At 45.5% G+C, this 13351-nt stretch overlaps 1 protein-coding gene and 1 non-coding gene across 2 annotated transcripts; both read left to right on the top strand.

Moving 5' to 3' along the window:
• Window positions 1-7232: 7232 nt before the first annotated feature.
• LOC108534428 (uncharacterized) lies at window positions 7233-9718 on the top strand. Its single transcript, XM_017879779.1, has 2 exons — window positions 7233-7879; window positions 8427-9718. The coding sequence occupies exons 1-2, from the start codon at window positions 7336-7338 to the stop codon at window positions 8618-8620; spliced, it is 738 nt and encodes a 245-aa protein (XP_017735268.1). The 5' UTR covers window positions 7233-7335; the 3' UTR covers window positions 8621-9718.
• Window positions 8228-8312, top strand: TRNAR-UCU (transfer RNA arginine (anticodon UCU)). Its single transcript is given in 2 exon segments — window positions 8228-8264; window positions 8277-8312. It is a non-coding gene; the product is annotated as a tRNA-Arg (tRNA).
• Window positions 9719-13351: the final 3633 nt, after the last annotated feature.

Genomic DNA, 13351 nt, shown 5'->3' on the forward strand with positions numbered 1-13351 from the left:
AGGAAAAAAATATCCTAAAGTGAGAGAAGCCCCTTATAGGTCTTTGGACTCTCGTGTCTATTTAGATGCAATTGGAGTCCCACGAGGAGTACCAGATCAATTTAAAGCTTGAAATCGGCCGGGCGTGGTGGCTCAAGCCTGTAATCCCAGCACTTTGGGAGGCCGAGGCGGGCGGATCATGAGGTCAGGAGATCGAGACCATCCTGGCTAACACGGTGAAACCCCGTCTCTACTAAAAAAATACAAAAACTAGCCGGGCGAGGTGGCGGGCGCCTGTAGTCCCAGCTACTCGGGAGGCTAAGCCAGGAGAATGGCATAAACCCGGGAGGCGGGGTTTGCAGTGAGCTGAGATCTGGCCACTGCACTCCAGCCTGGGTGACAGAGCGAGACTCCTTCTCAAAAAAAAAAAAAAAAAAAAAAGATTTAAATTCATGCTAATAACTGACACCCAAGTGGAATAATGAGAGCTCGAATACCTAAGCCCTAAACCAGTGCATCTTAAACATTAGTGCAAATGAGTCACATAGGGGATCTTAGTAAAATACAGATTTGATTCAGCAGGTCTAGGGTAGGGCCCGAGAACCTGCACTTCTAATCTGCTCCCAGATCAAGCTGATGCTCCTGGTTCATGGTCAGCATTTTTGCAAGAAGGGCAGAGGGCATTATTTTCTAATTTGGTTACCTATGAGAATCACCTAGGGAGTTTAAAAAAAAAAATGCTGATGCTGGGGTCCCATACCCAGAAATTCTGATTTAACTGGCTTCAGGGTGCATCCTGAGCATCAAGATTCTAGAGCATGGTAGAGTTTAAAGACCACTAGTCTAACAAGTCTGCTTCCAGTTGCTTGCTGATTCTCTCCTGATTTCTTTTCTAGGAGAAACTGCTGCAGTCCAGGGTATATGTGAATTTGGGGACAGGTGCCTGGATTCAATCCTGCTGCATTCCTTGTGGTCTGCCTTCCCATCTGGGAATGGGGCAATGATCCTGCTATCTTAGAGGGTTGTTATGAAAATTAAGTGAGGTCTGATATACATGAAGAACCCAGAAAAGTGCCTGGTATGATGTGTTATTACTTCATTATTATTTTCAACAGCTAAACAATTAAGATTCACTAAGCTTTAATAGATGGTTATTTGTTGTGAGGCCCAGGAGTGGGGCTCAGAATGCCTTTCCTCCCAAATACGCTTACCAAAAGAAGTCATCCTGCTAATTTGTTGAGAACTTAAAAGGCAGAGATGTCATTCTGAGGGGAAGAAATTTAAGACCTACTCCCCAAACTGGGTCACTGAAAGCAGGAATTAGGACACCGAAGATCAACTTCTACTTCCACAAAGGCATTCAGGCAACATTTATGGAGTGTCCACTGTGTACAGGGCATTCTGCTAAGCCTTGGGGAGAATTACAAAACAGCTAGAAAGCATGGATGTTTAGCTTTCAAGAGCTTCTGGTCTAATGCAGAAGATAAGTTAGGCACATAGTCAAGTAGCTTCCTTATTGCCTACAGGACTCATTCATTTGTTCAGTCAATATCCAAAGCTGCTTGTTGTGAGCTAGCCACAATGCTAGGGACTGAGGTTACAAAGATAAATAAAAAGAAGACGTGTTTCCCCCACCTTCCTCCCACTCCCCCAAGATGCTTATTGTCTGGGAGAAGAGATAGAAAATCACACAGAAAAGTATAGAGCTTTGAAAGTACTTTGGGAACCCAGGAGGCCCTCGCCACCACCAGGAGACTAGGCTGTAGAAGAATGTCTGGGAAAATTCTCGGAGGAAGTGACATGGGGCTGTTCAACCCCAGGCTCCTTAGCTTTGCATCTAAAGCGCTTCCGGATCTCTGCCCCACTGATTTTCTCAGAAGTCAAGCCCATTTCCTATACTCATCCCATTTCCTGTACTCATCCATGCTCTGTGTCTGACTTTGCTCAAGATTACAAGGTCCATGGCAGCAATGATAGCATTTGTCTTTTTCACCAAAGTGTCCCAAGAGACTTGTGGACAGCCTGGCTAGTCTTAATGCTTAAATGAATGAATGTGGTCTTTTGTTTGTGCAGGGACAAGCTTGACCAGCCTTGAAGACCCAAGTAAGGCTCCGCCTTTGTTTAGCCATCTCAACAGCAGACAGGTAACTGCCACTTACAAGATACTCCTACATCCTTCCTGAGCCCTACTAGGCTTGGAAGCCTGGTCAGCAGCCCTAGGCAACCAGCCATGAGATCTGGAACTGGTGGTGCTGCCTGCCTTAGACACGATATACCTGCATCTGCCTCAGTTTTCCTTCATGACTAGACCTCTTCTCTGAATACCACCCTACCAGTCTAAGTCTTTCAGTCAGCCTCCCAAGCCTTCCCCTGTCGGGGCCAGATCATGTTCCCTTTATCCTTAGCTATGATTCTTGTCCTCTTGTGAACAGGCTGATGGCACAGAACCATGCCTTTGTCATCAGTACTCCGAATCCCAATGACCTTCTTTACCGGCACCTGGTGCAACCAAGACAAAGTTTGTGGTACCCTTTTAGACACTGTGCACTGAACTGCTCAGCTCCATTATTTTCCCAGCCTTGTCCTATCTTCTTCCTCATAACCCCTGAGTCTGGTTTCTACCCCTGTGCCCTAGCCACAGCATTCCTTGTATGCAAGTCAGTCCTAGATTAGCTAGCCCATTTCAAATGCAGCCTCCCTGTTTAATTCCCTCTCAGAATGTAATCTCTCTCTTCCCTGAAGTCCCGTATCACCACACCTGCACCTCACTTAAAGACCTTTTTACTTTACATCACAGCTGTTTGTGTAACTGTCATCCTTTCTTTTTCTTTTTTTTTTTTTCCTTGTTCTGGAGATGGAGTCTCACTCTGTTGCCCAGGCTGGAATGCAAATGCTGTGATCTTGGCTCACCGCAACCTCTGCCTCCCAGGTTCAAGCGGTTCTCCTGTCTCAGCCTCTCGAGTAGCTGGGATTACAGGCACGTGCCACTATACCTGGGTAATTTTTGTATTTTCAGTAAAGACGGGGTTTCACCATGTTGGCCAGGTTGGTCTTGAACTCCTGAGCTCAGGTAATCCACCCACCTCAGCCTCCTCAAGTGCTAGGATTACAGCCATGAGCTACCACGCCTGGCCTATCATCCTTTCTATAAGGCTTATAAGCCAAGCACATGTGTTTTTCATCTTTGCATGCCCCAAGGTCACTACAACTAGACCCTCAGACAGCTTGCTGAAGAGATGAAGAAATCATACAAATTAAATAGGATGCAGTAGTCTCCCTGACCCTCTGGCCCCATTCCATTCTGCCTGCACATTCCCTCCTATAGTAATCACTCTAAACACAGCCTTTCTCATGCCAAATGCCTTTCCCATTGCCACATTCCTTATCCTGAATCAAGTCTGCCCCCTACCCCTTTTGCCGTATCTGGCCTGGATCCTACCTTCCCAACCTCATCTATTGACACATCTTCCATCACCCCAAACTATACTTCCATAAGGACCCATTCAACCCTCATTTTTGTCTTGATGTTCTGTTTTTCTTCGTCCTGGAAAATTTTATTTTCCTTCCCCTATTCCTGCCTGGCCATCTAATGTGGTTTGGCTATTGGCCTGGCTCAATAATCACACTCAGCACTAAGATATTTGAGGATGAAAAAGGCCTTCATTTCAAAGTTGTGAGTAGATTTTAGGATGAAAAAGGCCTTCATTTCAACGTTGTGAGTAGATTTTATCTAACAAGAAATGAGTCTTCACAAGTCCTTAAGGGTGGATGGTACCCTTGTTTTGGGAAACCATGTGGTGGGTAGGGCAAATGAAAATAAAAATGTGCCTAAGGTTCTTGAACAGAGAACTGTGAGGAATTGAAGCTGAAGGAGATGTCTTCAGTCTGAGAAGCTAAGTGTTCTGTTTGGTAACAGAAATGAAATGTACAGCTGAGTAGGAGTTGGGTAGGGAGCTGTAGAATGTCCCTCCGGTTGCAACAAATTTAGCTGATGCTGTATCTGTACTGTCCATTGTTTCTGCAGGATGTGGGATTTCTTTATTAAGAGCTGCTTACTAAAATAATAGCAAATATTTGTTACGCCAGGACTGAGATAAATCCTTGAGAGGATTAACTACTGCAATTCTCATAACAATTTTATAATTTTTCAGGCAGAGAAGTTAAGGATCATGTCCTGCAAATAAACGCAGAACCAAGATTTGAACGACAGGGTCCTGACTCCACAGGCTGTACTCTTAACCCCTACTACCACAGTTTTTTTTTTTTTTTAATCTCACCCTTTAAAATTCATTTTAGATATGTTTTATAATTAGTACAATAGAGCATCCTTGTTCCTTGGGGTCCAAACTCAAAAAATTTTACTGGTAGGAATGCCCAATCACATTATGCCACTTTTTCACATGCTACCTTGCTTCATTTGCTTATTGCTTCATATTCATAAATCGTATTTCTCCTAGGAAATTTTCAGTGTCCTTGAAGGTAGGAATTATGTCTTAAACTTTCACTTTATTCCCACAGTAGGCCTAACTGTATTGTCCCTACTCATTGAATTGAACAAAACTGGTACTTCAGCAATTTTATCCCTCTGGAGTAAAGCAAAGCTAGTGAAAATATATACAGTAGAAGTATAGTCGATTTCCAGAGCTTCTGGGAAGGCCGAAATCACTAACCACCGCAGTAACTTAAAAATAATTCTGCTGGCCGGGCACAGCGGCTCACACCTCACTTTGGGAGGCTGAGGCAGGCAGGTCACAAGGTCAGGAGTTCAAGACCCACTTGGACAACATGGTGAAACCCCGTCTATACTAAAAATACAAAAATTAGCCAGATGTGGTGGCACATGCCTGTAATCCCGGCTACTAAGGAGGCTGAGGCAGGAGAATCACTTGAACTCGGGAAGTGGAGGTTGCAGTGAGCCGAGATCACGCCATTGCACTCCAGCCTGGGTGACAGAGTGAGACTGTCTCAAAATAAAAATAAAAATGAAAAAAAATAAAAAAATAAAAAAAATGAAGTCGTATTTAATTTAGGGCTTTGCTGTCCAGCGAACTCAAACTGCAGATGTGCAGCAATCAGCCCAATTGAAGGTGGCTATAACCCACGCTTTGGCTCCCTCTGTCGGCAAGAAGAGGTTGCTTTCTCACTTGCGGGAACTCCTGGCTCAGGTTGCATCATGGCTGTTTACTATACATACAGCCTGAGAAAATTCAGCCAGATTACAAAAGAGGAAGACAAAACCCACTGAATCTTTCCCCCCAGATGGCAACGAAATCCTCTTTTCATTTTTCTTACATGCTAGCATTGCTACCTATAAACTGCTTAAGTTAATTGTTCAGAGAACCACCACACACCTGACCTTGTTCGGCTGTGACTTTCTTTTTTTTTGGAGATGGGGTCTCACTCTGTCACCCAGGCTGGAGTGCAGTGGCGCAATGATAGCTCACTGTAACCTCAAGCTCCTGGCCTCAAGTGATCCTCCCGCCTCAGCCTCCTGAAATGCTGGAATTACAGGTGTGAGCCACTGCACCTGGCCCCAGTCTTCTAATTGCAGGGCATAAAAAGTACAACCGTGATAGCTCACAGGAGGCTGCACATGGAAAGCCTGGCTTTCCCACACTCTCTGCTAACACTGTATCTCTAATATTTTCCATGATATAGAATTTTTTTTTGGTCTCATCTAGTGGAATATCTAAAATTATTCGTTCGATACATTAAGTGGAAATAAACACATACACATCTTTCCTTAGCACATTGTTTCTTTCCCAATTCTCCCTTTCCAGAATTTTTATGTATATGTCTCAATTGTCATTTAATCGCATCAATGGCTCCTCATCATTTGAGATCTGGCTCCAATACCCCAGGCAGAATTCCTCCGTATGGTTTTCCCACAGGCATACAGAGCATCTCTTCTCCCATTTGGGCTGTGAGCAACTCCTAGGACCAGTGGAGACCCTGAGATGCCACCAGTGCCTGGCATATTTCAGAATTCAAAAAAGATTTGTTTAAATAAATACAATTTAAAACCATATTCCATTTTAAGGGCTAATTGTATCCATGTGAGAATTCTCCCTGCATGCAATGTGAAGACATTTATTTCATTAAAGGGGCATAACAATTATATATATATGTGTATGTGTGTATATATATATACACACATCTACCATGTTGTCAAGAAACTTTGTTTACATTAGAGTAGAATTAAATAGGCCTGGCACCAGTCAGGGCTCTGCCACTTACTGTTTGGAGAAGCGATTCACAATCGGCATCCTTGCACGTTCCTGCTAGATGTGCCAAGAATGCAAGACCCTGATCACGCTTTACTTGGGCCATTTCTTGGGCCATTTCTCGGCGTTGTGTTTGCAGCGAGCAATCTTGAGGGATGAGGTAATGTCTCCCTATGGAATAAAGAGCAGGCTTGCTTACTGCTCACTATAACATGGTGGGTTCCCCAAACTCAGCATTCCTCTTCTGTAATGCAACCCATCTTGTGTGTAAGCATGCATCTGGGTCCGTGTGCTTCGTTCCTGTGAGAATTGGGGTCCAGAGAGCCAACTCAAACATGGTGACACTCTGGCTATTGCTTTTGCTGTAATAGTCTTTTATCTCTGACCCGGAAGTCTGGTGTGTTCTGTCAGCATTCACGAAACCGTGAAAGCTACCACGTTAGTTTGCAAGCATAACAAAGTATCAGATTCATCACAGTTCTCCACCCTCACTAGCTGGGTGTCCTTACACAAGTTTTTCAACCTCTCTTAGCTGCAGTTTCCCTTTTTTATATTGTAAAGGGGACAGTGGTATGTACCCGCCTCATAGCTTTGTCTTGGGGTTAAGTTAAATAAGACCGTAAAATCCCTACCACACTAGACTTTTCCCGGGTGTTCCCTCTCCCTCTTTGAACTCTGCCAGAAACTATTCCGCATTGAGGCCTGGCGATGCTGGGCAGGGTCGGGTACGGGTGGAGCACAGAGTGGGCCGCGGCTGGCGGGTTTGGTGCAGAAGCAAGCTGTGGCCAAGCTGGGAGAGCGCGCCCAGCGGCCACCCTGCGAATCTTCCGTAGGCGGGGGCTGGGGCTGCGGCGAGCTAATAGGAGCGGGAGCCGGGCGTTCGGTCTCGCCGCGGCAGTAGCAGAGCAACCACGCGGCTTTGAAAGTCTATTTCAAAGGACTTCGGGGTCTTGCGGATGGGGATCACTGCGGGCACTGGAGACCTGCAGGCCCCCACCCATCCGCCTCTCAGATTTGTGGCGACCGCACCCTTCCGGGCAGCGGTGCCAGACCCTCTGCAGTCCCAGCCACTGGGAAAACCTGGCGGCCGCGCTCGAGCGCGCGCCCTCCGGCCACATGCACCCGCACACGCATGCTCCCAGCGCTCCCACGCGTGCTGGCACCCTCTCAGCTTCCGCCCACGCAGTCGCGGGCCCCGGGCGCGCGGACTCAGGGCGGCTGCGCGGCGTCCTTGGAGGCAGGTGCTGGCTGCAAGACGAGCTGTCGGAGGATGCTGCGGCGCGGGGCGCGTCGCCCCCCTCAGTCCACCAGAGCCCGGATACCTCAGAAATTCGGCTCTGGGTCTGTGGGGAGCGAAATGCAACCCAAACCCCATTTTTCCGAACCCCGCGCAAATAAACACGCACAAGCACGCACACAGACGTCGCCGCGGCTGGCGCTCGCCGCCTCAGGTCTAGGCGGGCCGCCGGCCGGCCCGGGCCGCGAGGGAAGAGCCCAGGCGCGAGAGGGGTCGCCGTCTACGTCTCGCAGCCTGAGGGGTGGCCGCTCGGCCTCGGCCGCTCACAGGCGCGATGTAAGTGCCCGGCGTCACCGGCCCGGCTTAACGGTGCAACGGCCGGCCTGGGCCTGCAACTCTGGGGTCCCGGTCGGGCTGGAGCGGCCGCCGGAGAGACCTGGTAGGCGGGGCGCTTGGGGCAGGAAGGGAGCCGGGGAGGGAAAAGCGCGACTGTGATTTGTACGGCTGGGCCCGGACCGTGAAGGAGACCGGGTTGCGGCTGCCCTCACACCGACCACCTGGGACCGGCTGACTGCGGCCGCTCTTCGCTCAACTGGGTCGCCGACCTTGTTGAGGGGCGACCACTGCGGGGAGGCCGGGAGCCTGCGGCCCGAGTTTGAGGTGAATGGCAGTGCCCTGAGTGCGGCGGCTGGGTCTCGGTGACACTGACGACTGGAGGGGCGGTCGGAAGAGCGCGGGGCCGTCGCCTCTGGCTTAACATGGCAGATGCGCCGAAACTCCAACAGGTGGCTCCGTGGCGCAATGGATAGCGCATTGGACTTCTAGAGGCTGAAGGCATTCAAAGGTTCCGGGTTCGAGTCCCGGCGGAGTCGTAACGCTTTTTATCCCTCCCCCTCACAATCTATTTTCTTCCCGTCATGTCTCCTATTTCTTTCTTGTTTTTTGGCTGAACGGTTTAACTTGTCTTTCATTCCCTGCTCTCGCAGTTCACTGCATTCGGCTCTTGCGGTCCTTTGCTCTTAAGCGGCTCGAAGGGTGCCGAGCCCCTCAGCTCCCGGGGCCTCGGTGGCTCAGGGCCGGGTCAGCCGACTCGGCAGTCGATCTAGGTCCTGAGAAGAGCGATGGCTGCAGCGGCGAAGGAAAAGCGACAGCGAAGCGAGGGCTCGCGGTTTCGGCCTAAAGGAAAGTGTAGGGGAGGCCCGGGTCTCGGGTGACACCCCCACGCCTCTAGCGGGATTGTGGCTGCGAGGGAGGTACGAGAAAACGCGCCTACACCCTGCGTGCGCTGTGCTGACTACCTCTCCAGCATGGAGGCTTCCAGATGAGCAGGCACCCGAATCCCAGCGGGAGCCCGTCAAAAATGGGGATTTCTGCCGTCACTCTGGGACTCTTAATTCGGTCCGTCTGGGGTGGAGCCCAGGAATCTGCATTTCTGATAAGGTCACCTGCTCCCCTCCCCTATTATTCCAGTGCAAAGAGGTCCTAGGCCCACTACCCATCAGCTCCTCAAGACAGGAGTTACTATATCTTTTTCTGACAACTGTTAGCTTTGCACAAGATTAGCAAATAAATCCAGGAATGAATGGAATCTTAAACTCATAAAAAACAATGAAAGATAATTCACACAAAAGATACAAAATTGAAAATTGTCAAAAAAGGTACAGGGAAAAGTAAGCATCCTTGTTATTCCTATAGGCCAGCCTCGCAATTCTCTCCACAAGCCATTAGTGGTAATGGTTTCTTGGAAATATTTTCAGATTTATTTTATGCCCATAGCAGCATTTTTAACATCTTTTGTCATAAATATGTCATAAATAACAGTGTTATTGATGTATGTGATATGTATCCTTTTAAAAACACAAATTGTAGTATGCTATACTTGCTTGTTTTACTTATGAATACATGTAGAGCTGCCTTGTTCCATTGTACATATGATTTAACAGTCCGTAATAGCTGGACATTTAGATTTCCAGTATTTTCCTATTACAAACAATGCATCAGTGAACATCCTTGTCCTTATATTATTGTATACAAGTACAGGTACATGTATCTGTAGGATAGATTCCTAGAAAGTTGAATTGCTGGTTCAAAGTTTTGTGCGTTCTTAATCTGTACTTTTTAAATATGTATTGGCAAATTGCCCCTTAGAGATCGTATCCATTTTTCTCTCCCTAGCAATGTGTGAGAGTGCCTGTTTCCCCACAACCCACATGTTCTCAAAAGGTGGTTTCTAGCTGTGATTTTAATTCATGTCTCTTATATTGATTTTTTAAAATTTGTATTTATATTATTACTATTATTTGAGACAGGGTCTTGTTCTGTTGCCCAGATTGGAGTGCAGTGGCACTATCACAGCTCATTGCACCCTCAACCTCCTGGGCTCAAGCAGTGCCTCCACCTCAGCCTTCCAGGTAGTTGGAACTACAGGTACATGCTGACATACCCGGCTAATTTTAAAATTTTTTTGTAGAGATGGGGGTCACTCTATGTTGTCTAGGCTGGTGTTGAACTCCTGGACTCAAGTGATCCTCCCATCTTGATCTCCCTAAGTGCTGGGATGACAGACAGGAGCTACTATGCCTGGCCTATGTCTTTTATTATGAATCAAGATGAATATCTTTCCATACAGAGAATAATTTGGAATTTTTTTCTTGTGATTTATCTGTTCTTCAGTTGTGTTCATTTTTCTGTGGTATCATGGAAAACAGCCCTTTGTTACAATTATTCTTTTCAGTCTTTTGTCATTTGATTTGTTTATGGTATTTTGTTTTTTTCTGTCTGACAGAAATTCATGTATTGGGATTTATCAGTCTTTTATGGCTTCTGGGTTTGGAGCCATACTACACTCAGATTCTTATTTCTTTAATGGCTTTATTTTTATGGTTTTATTTATCTTTGCTTATTTAATCTTTTGCCTTCATCTGGAATGTGTTTTGTGTAAGGAGTGCAGTGGGAGTTTTTGTCCCAAAATCACTTTTAATGAAACACTCCTTATCTACACGATGTCATTTGAAATGCCACCATATATAAATATAATATATATATATATATATATATATATTATATTTTTTTTTTTTTTTTTTTTTAAGCAGAGGTCTTGCTCTGTTTGCCCAGGCCCTGGAGTGGCAGTGGTACAATCTCAGCCCTCACTGCAACCTCCACCTCCAGGTTCAAGCGATTCTCTTGCCTCAGCCTCCCAAGTAGCTGGGATTACAGGCGCAGACCACCCACACCTGGCTAATTTTGTATTTTAGTGGAGACGACGGGGTTTCGCCATGTTGGCCAGGCTGGTCTTGAACTCCTGAGCTCAGGCGATCCACCTGCCTTGGGCTCCTAAAGTGCTGGGATTACAGGTGTGAGCCACCACGTCCGCCCCACATTTATAATTTTCTAAATTCCCACATGCATACGGGTTTCTGGATTCTCTTCTGCATATGGGTTTCTGGATTATCTGCTCTATTCTACTGACTTTTCTGTCTTAATTTTGATTCACCAGAACTGTGCTGTGTTACCATTTAGTAGGGTCAGTCCTCATTACTCTTTTGTTTTTTTTTTTTTAAAGATTTTTCTACCCGTTCTTGAATTATTATTTTTCCTCAGCGAATAATACTAGTTAGCACTTATTTGGCACTTGTTATATGCCAGGTACTATTCTCAGTGCTCTATGTATCTTCATTTAATCCTCCTGACAGCCCTACCAGGCAGATACTATTATCCCCTTTCATGGGAGAGGCATCTTAGACAGCGAGGTTAAGTAACTTGTGCAAGGATATGCAGTTAATAAGCAACAAGCCTGGATGAGAACCCAGAAAGGCTGGGTCTATGGGTAAAACCACAATTCCTTATCATCTTTTCACATGAGCTTTAGCTACAGCTGGCTCTAATTTTAGGAGGTATTTTTGTTGGAGTCATGTTATATTTATAGATTAAAATAGAACTGGGCCAGGTGCTGTGGCTCATGTCTGTAATCCCAGCATTTTGGGAGGCCAAGGCAGGTGGATTACTTGAGGCCAGGAATTTGAGATGAGTCTGGCCAACATGGTGAAACCCCGTCTCTCCAAAAAATATAAAGATTAGCTGGGTATGTTGGCACATGCCTGTAATCCCAGCTGCTTGGGAGGCTGAGGCATGAGAATCACTTGAACCTGGGAGGTGGAGGTTGCAGTGAGGTGAGATCGCGTGACTACACTCCGGCCTGGGTGACAGAGCCAGACTCTGTCGAGAGAGAGAGAGAGAGAGAGGAATTGAACTAATTAGGATGTTGAATCTTCCTGTGTAAGAGCAGCAGCAGGAGGAAATAAAGACCAAGTATGCCTTTTCATTTTCAGTCCTTCTGTGCTCTTCTGGAGTGTGTTAAATATAAATCTTGACTTTTTTTTAAAAGTTTATTCCCAGATAGTTTATCTTTTTTTGTTGGAATCCTTTCCTCCACTGTATTTTGTAACTCGTTATTATTTATATATAAGAAGGCTTTTGATATTTTAAATAATAATTTTGTATCTCATTAAATTATCTTACTATTTAAAATAATTTTTCAGTTCTAAATCACAATGAGATACCACTTCACACCCAGTAGGATGGCTGTAATAAAAAAGACAGACAATACAAGCATTGGCAAGGATTGGAACCCTCATACATTGCCAGTGGGGATGTAAAATGTGTGGCCTCTTTGGAAAACAGTTTGGCAATTCCTCAAAAAATTAAATATTAGAGTTAGGACCCAGCAATTCCACTTCTGGGTATATCCCCAAGAGAACTAAAACATATGTCCACACAAAATATGTACAGGAATATCCATAGCAGCATTATTTTTTTGGTGGTGATTGAGACAGGGTCTCGCTGTGTTGTCCAGGCTGGAGTGCAGTGGAGTGCAGCGGCATGATCACGGCTCACTGCAGCCTCGACCTCTTGAGCTGAAGGGAGCCTCCCATCTCAGCCTCCCAAGTGGCTGGGACTACAGGCGTGCACCACCACGCTCTGCTAATTTTTGTATTTTTTGTAGAGATGGGGTTTCGCCATGTTGCCCCAGGCTGGTCTCAAACTCCTGGGCTTGAGTGATCTGCCTGCCTCAGCCTTCCAAAGTGCTGGGATTACAGGTGTGAACCACCGTGCCTGGCTAGCATTGTTTTTAATAACCAGAAAGTAAAAACAATCCAGATGTCCATCAAATGATGATTGGATACACAAGATCTGGTATACCTATTGATGAAATATTATTCAGCAAAAAAAAGGAATGAAGTAGTGATTCATGTTACAATATTAATGAGCCTTGAAAGCGTGCTAAGTGAAAGAAGCCAGTCACAAAAGACCACATATCGTATGATTCCATTTATATGAAATGTCTAAAATAGGCAAATCCATAGAGACAGAAAGTAAATTAGTGGTTGCCAGGCATTGGGAGTGGGGAGAATGTGATGTGACTGACTGCTAATGGATATGGGGTTTCTTTTTGGGATGACGAAAATGTTCTGGAAGTAGTGGTGATAGTTGCACAATTATGAATATACAAAAATCCATTGTATTACGCACTTTTCAAATGGGTGAATTTTATGATAAGTGAGTTATATCTCAATTTAAAAAAGGAAAAATAGTTTTTCAGTTAGACTAAGTTGTGTTACCTGGAAATATACTCAAATTATAAGTTTACTTTTCCTTTCTAATTTTATGCTTAATATTATTTTCTTGTAATAGCATCAGCCAGTACAGTATATCCAGAAAATGTTAAATAATTTTTCATGATAATGGTGATAGTGGACTTCTTTGACTTGTTCCTGGTCATTATAGAAATAGAAATGCTTCTCCACTAAGCATGACGCTAGCTTTTGGGGTTGGTGTGGCATGAGCACACACATGTTTTATCACATTAAGAAAATACTTATCCCTATTTGTCTATAATCTATGGAGATTTTTC

The sequence above is a fragment of the Rhinopithecus bieti genome, unplaced genomic scaffold (genome assembly GCF_001698545.2).
Source record: "Rhinopithecus bieti isolate Rb0 unplaced genomic scaffold, ASM169854v2 scaffold_11919, whole genome shotgun sequence".
NCBI classification, from domain to species: Eukaryota; Metazoa; Chordata; class Mammalia; order Primates; family Cercopithecidae; genus Rhinopithecus; species Rhinopithecus bieti.

What these genes read in the sequence shown, in the direction of transcription:
- LOC108534428 (XM_017879779.1), top strand. Translation starts at nt 7,336, where the DNA reads ATGCTCCCAGCGCTCCCACGCGTGCTGGCACCCTCTCAGCTTCCGCCC. An exon ending in GCGGCCGCCGGAGAGACCTG is followed by an intron (nt 7,880 to 8,426) that starts GTAGGCGGGGCG and finishes CTGCTCTCGCAG; the next exon opens with TTCACTGCATTCGGCTCTTG.